Raw genomic sequence first — 5,550 nt, forward strand, 5'->3', positions numbered from 1 at the left:
CCCACCCCTACACTATCGGTCTCCCCCCCAACAAGGACGCAGTGCAGCTGCCCCCTGTGGGACATGCTCAGCCTCCCCAGCAACCTTGGGGTTCTCTGGATGGCCTGCTCCCGTCAGAAGCCCGGGTGTCCCGTAGAGTCCCCAGGGGCCGCGGGGAGGTGGGGAAGGCAAGGAGCCCCCGACAGGGGGGTGCCGGTGGGTGGACCAGAGGGTGAAGCTACCTCTGTGTGCAGCTGGCAGGGTGTGTGGGAGCCCGGGACCCCAGGGGTGACCTGCAGGGGCGCCAGGGGCGGGGCTAGGGGGCTACCAGGCAAGGGTAGCTGGGCTTCCCAGGGGGCCGCTCAGACCGTCTCCCCACGAGAACTCGGTGCTCCTCCCTGCAGGGAACCTGCTGCCCCCTGGGGCCCCCGTGGCCCTCAGAGCGCGGCGGTGTCAGGCTGACCTGTGACCCCCGGCCCAGGGGGAGCCGGCCTCCAGCAGCCCGGCCCGGGGGCCGCGGAGCCGGGGTGCAGACTCAGGCTGCCGTGCGGGAGGGCATCGGGCGGCTCCTGGCAGCGCTGAGGGGCCGCACCCCGTACCCCCTGTGCTCAGATAGTGACCCCAGGGGTTCGCAGCCTGTATCCGGGTCACACCTGCACGACGTTCCCTGCTCTCCTCACAGTGGCTCAGACCTGGAGCCCCGAGATGCTCTGGGATGGGCGGCCCCGGGGTCCCCCCCACAGAGTCCAGCCCAGGGACACCTGGGAAGGCGTGGGGGTGTGCCCAGGGCCACGGATGCCCCGGCTGCGTGGGCTCGGGGCAGGGGCCACGTGGGGCTGGTGGTGTTCCCGGGACACGGGGCCAGGGCAGGCCAGGGCAGGAGAGGAGAGGCGTCAGGGGCTGTGGGGGACCGGGGCAGGGGGAGCGCTGGCTCCCAGGGGGCGTGCGGGGGGGCCGCTCCAGGGCTGGAGGGGGCGCTGGCGGTGCTCGGGGAATCCAGAGCTGCACACCCCATGGCGGGAGCCTCTCGGAGGCGTCGGACACCCCAGGGTGCACTTAACCCCAGGCACGCTGCACGTGTGAGGTCACCGCCTGTCCCCGTGCACAGACCTGACTCCAGAGATCGGCCTCCGCGGAGGGGCCCTGCGGGCCGCGGGGCCTGCGGGGCGGGTGTCGGCACCTCGGTGGTCTCGCTGTGGGGGGCTGACTGAGCAGAGCCCCCCGCTGTCCCCCCTCCTAGGCAGCGAGCCCTGTTCCTCGTGCTGGAGGCCTACTTGGTGTACGACACCGTGAGTGTCCCTGCCCCCCCTCCTGCCCCGCAGGCAGCCTTGTTGTGCTGGTGACCAGCGGAACTCACAGTCAGGGCCCCAGCTCCACGGCCCCGAGATGCCGGGGAGGGTCTCTCTCCTCCGGGACGGGCAGGGGGCCGGGTGCAGACCTCCCAGGGGAGGCAGGGCCTGCGTGCCCGAGGGCCAGGGCTGCCCGGGGCCCCCGCGTGCACCGCGGCCGTCCTAGAGCTCCGGTCTGGACCCTGACAGACGGCACTACTGATGAGAACCCGGGCGGGGAAGCCTCCCACTCCCCTGAAGGGCACGAGGCCGAGGCGCCCACGAGGCCACCCCCTTCCACGGCACATTCCAGAAGGGTCCCCGAGGACCCCAGCTCACACACTCCCCGGCTCTGCGGGGTGTCCTGGCCCAGCTCCCCTCGTGGGACATGCCAGGAGCCACAGTCAGGCCCCCACCTGCCCTCCGGGGGGTCTCCACCCTGGCGGGTCCCCTGTAGCCTGGCACAGCTCACGGAGGCCCCTCCTGCTGGTCTGAGGACAGGGGCCCTGGCACGGCAGCCACAGGGCTCGGTAGCGGGGCCCGGGGTGCTGGCGCCCGAGCTGGTCCGGGTGGCCCTCACCTGCCCCCCACCCTCTTGGAGCCCCCTCCGGGTGCCCGGGCTGTGAGGGAGCTGGGGGGAGCCCAACGCCCACGGGGAGGGCTCAGAGGGGGCCTCGGGGCGCACGCCCTCCGTGGGGCTCTGGCTCTTGCAGGAGGTGGGCTACTGCCAGGGCATGAGCGAGATCGCGGCCATCCTCATGTTCCTGCCCGAGGAGGACGCCTTCTGGGCGCTGGCCCACCTGATGACCGACGACAGGCACACCATGCACGGTAGGGGCCTGCCAGGCCGCCGGGCGGGAGGGGAGTCAGGAGGGCCTCCCTGCAGGCTGCTGCATCGGGGGGCAGGCGGGGACCCCCCAGCCCGCCCCCCCATGGGCAAGGGCCCCGCCTCCCCGGAGGCCTCGGGGTCCCGGAGCCACGGCCACCCGCCCCACCGTCTGCAGGCCTTGCACTCCCGCTACTCCCCCAGCCTCCCGCCCGGCTGCCTGCTTGCCCCCCAGGCCCCCCTGCCAGCCCACGGCCACACGGGGCCCAGGGGGCAGCGTCTCCCCCTCCCGGGGGCCCCCAGCCTCACTCCCAAGCCCCACAGAGGGCCGTGCACACCCATCACCCTCCCCGTGGCCTGCACCTGCTGCCCCTCGGGGCTGGGGACCCGCCTGTCCGCGCGGCGGCCCCTGCAGGAGAGAGGGTGCTGGGTCAGCTGGGCCTGGTCCTCAGCCCCAGCCCACGCCCCGCAGGGTCTCTGTGAGGACGAGGGTCCCCGGGCCCCACGCCCCCGGCCTGGGAGGCAGCCCTGCCCTCTGGGAAGAGCGGGTCCAGTCAGGGCTCCGAGGGCAGTGGGCACACAGGGGTCAGGGCGTGGGGGGGTCCCCTGCCCCAACACCCCCCACCCCGCCTGGTGCAGGAGGAGGGCCTGACCATGGGGGCCTGGGGCCTTCTCAGGCTTCTTCGTCCCGGGCTTCCCGAAGCTCCTCAGGTTCCAGGCTCATCACGAGCACATCCTCCAAAGAGCTCTCCCTGACCTGAGGAAGCACATGGCGAGTGGGAGCTCCTGAGGCTCCGTCCCCGGGGCCCAGGGCAGGGGGTGGGGGGCACGGCCCTCCAAGCTGCCCAGAGTTGGGGTCACGTTCCTCCCCCTGGGGCCCGGGGGTGCCCGGGGGCTGGGCTGGGCCATGGGGAGCGCGTCCACCCGGCTCCAGGGCCCGCGGCGTGGGGCCTGAGCACCTCCTGCCCTCCCGCCAGGACGAGCAGATGTCTACCGGTATCTATACCCCAAAGTGGTTCCTGCAGTGCTTCCTCGGCCGGGTGAGGACCCCCGGGACCCCTGCTCCCGGACCTGCCCCCTGTCCCCGGGGAGGACCCAGCTCAGTCCCACCCTCCAGACGAGCCAGGCCCGACCCCGGGGCCCTGAGGCTGAGGCTTGCAGCCCAGCCCGTCCTGGAGAAGCCCAGAGGGTCCCTGGACAAGGTTCCGGGGGGCAGGCCGTCTCTGCCTCAGCTCCCCCGGGGGAGGCCGGGTCAGCCCGGGGTGTGGACGGGCCCTCGGCCCATCGGGCGGCCAGCCTGGGGTCCTCTCGAGGTGTGGTGTCGTCAAGTGCGGGCAGAGTCTGTGCCCCCAGGGGTGCGGGAGGTGCTGGCCGGGGTCGGAACTCGGAGTGGCCAGGAGCCCTGATCTCCCTGGGAGGAGGGCACGCACGAGGGGCTGTGGGGCCTTGTCGGAGGCAGCGGGGGGCAGATGGCAAGCCTAGCCTAGCCCCAGCCGAGCCCTCCAGGGGCCCTGCTCAGGCCGCTCCTCCCACCCTGCTGTCCCCTAGACCCCCTGCTCGCTCACCCTGAAGCTGTGGGATGTTTACATGCTGGATGGGGAGAGGGTGCTCACGGCCATGGCCTACACCATCCTCAAGGTGCACAGGAGTAAGTGAGCCCCTGGGAGCCCAGGTGTGCCGGGGGGGGGGGGGGGGCAGGGGCGGTGACCCTGTGCTCTGAGCAGCACCCAGACCTGGGGCGGGGGGACGGCGGGGCAGGCAGGTGCAGCGGGGCTCCCTGAGAGGAGCAGTGGGCAGGGGCCACCCTGGCCAGCGCACTGCCCACGGCGCTCCTGGGCACAGCGGGACCCCAGCCGCTGGCCTGGGGGCACCGGGGGCCCCAGGGCGGGGCCCTCTGGGTCTGACTCTCGCCCACCTCCCAGAGCGCCTCCTGAAGCTGCCCCTGGAAGGGCTCCGGGAGTTCCTCCAGGACTCTCTGGCCCAGCCCTGGGCCCTGGAGGACGAGGCGGTGCTCAGACACCTTCGGGCCTCCATGACCCAGTTCCGGAGGATGCGGTGCGACCTGCCCCCCCCAGGTGGGCTCAGGGCCCCGGCCCCTCCCAACTCGGCCTGCTGGGGCCGCCCACAGGGGACAGAGCCCCTGGGGCCCCGTCCTCATCTCTGGGGCTCTCCTCTTCTGCTCCAGCCTTGGGGACCCCAGGCCAGGGCTGGGTGGGTGGGCACCCACTGCAGGGCCCGGGCACCAGTGTGGGGGGCTGAGCACAGGGTCAGGCCGAGGGGCCACGTGGGAGCCGTGAGGACCCCCGGGGCCCCTTGCGGGGGACACACAGCCTGCTGGAGACGCTGACCCCGTCGGCCTCTTTCCAGCGGGACCTGAGGAGTTCCCCACGAGGCCTGTGGGCCTGGAGCGAGTGTCCCCAGCGCCCGGGCCTCTCCTCCCTTCTCCGGCCTCTGAGACACCGCCCAGGGTGGAGGAGCCGGCCTCCCCGGGCCCAGCCACCCAGCCTGAGCCACCCGGACCCCCTCCCGGCCAGGCCATAGTCCAACCTCCCCCCCAGCGATGGAGCTCCCTCCCCACCCTCCCAGTGCAACAAGACGGTGCAGGCAGGCGGTCCCTGGACATGGTGGGCTTGATGACAAAAAACGGGGTCCCCTTCCCTTCGGCACCTGCCTGGGCCACCCCAGAGGCCCCGTGACGGACCAGGCCCTGGAGCACCCCCAGGACTCCCATCACGGGGTCCCCCCAGCCCCCTAGGGACGACCTGTCGGGTCCAGGACACCCTTCCTGCCCCGCGGCCACTGTAGCTTGTGCCCCTCGCTGGGCAGTGATGGGCACAGCCAGGGCAGAGCCAGGGCGGAGCTGAGCCCGCTGCCTCGAGGCCCCGCACAGGCCCGGGACCCTCTGCCCTCTGCGTCCACGGGGCAGCTCGATGCTCGCGGGCCTCGGGGGCAGAGCATGGCGGTGAGGGCGGGGGCCCAGAGGCTCTGGCCCGCCGTCACCGTGCCCTGCCTCATCTTGCTGTCCCTCCCAGAGGGCGGCACCCCCCGCACAGGACACCAGCCCCTGACCCAGAGGGACCTGGGCTGGCCTGGCCCTGGGCTCTGTGGGGGCAGGGGCGACTCGAGCCCCCCTCCCAGGCCCAGCACTAATGGGATCCAGCGCCCCGGGGCCCTGGCCAGGCCTGCGTTCTGGCCCTGGGCTGAGCGAGCCCTCTCACCGCCGGATGTGGCCTCCTGGGCCCTGGGCGTGCCCCACAGATCCAGGTCGCTGACCTAGGGCAGCCCTGGGGATCCTGGGACACCCCAGGGCAGGGCAGCAGGGGCAGGCCCGTGGGCCCCACCCACACCCACACCAGGAGGCAGGCTCCTCCACATGCTGGGGCTCCAGCAGTCAGTCCCCCGGCCCCAGGGGGCCCG

General features: G+C 73.2%; 1 protein-coding gene and 1 long non-coding RNA gene across 2 annotated transcripts; both read left to right on the plus strand.

Annotated features, from left to right (window-relative positions):
• Positions 1–951: 951 nt before the first annotated feature.
• On the plus strand, positions 952–2,982 carry LOC112678761 (uncharacterized). The gene is made up of 3 exons (XR_003147822.3): positions 952–1,268; positions 2,021–2,138; positions 2,811–2,982. It is a non-coding gene; the product is annotated as an uncharacterized LOC112678761 (long non-coding RNA).
• A 133-nt stretch (positions 2,983–3,115) lies between these two features.
• LOC125754766 (USP6 N-terminal-like protein) lies at positions 3,116–5,043 on the plus strand. Its single transcript, XM_049107989.1, has 4 exons — positions 3,116–3,173; positions 3,682–3,781; positions 4,056–4,208; positions 4,501–5,043. Exons 1-4 carry the CDS (start codon positions 3,120–3,122, stop codon positions 4,827–4,829), a joined length of 636 nt encoding a protein of 211 aa, XP_048963946.1. The 5' UTR covers positions 3,116–3,119; the 3' UTR covers positions 4,830–5,043.
• The last annotated feature ends 507 nt before the right edge of the window (positions 5,044–5,550 follow it).

This window comes from Canis lupus, unplaced genomic scaffold, assembly GCF_003254725.2.
Source record: "Canis lupus dingo isolate Sandy unplaced genomic scaffold, ASM325472v2 SANDYSCAFF101, whole genome shotgun sequence".
NCBI classification, from domain to species: domain Eukaryota; kingdom Metazoa; phylum Chordata; class Mammalia; order Carnivora; family Canidae; genus Canis; species Canis lupus.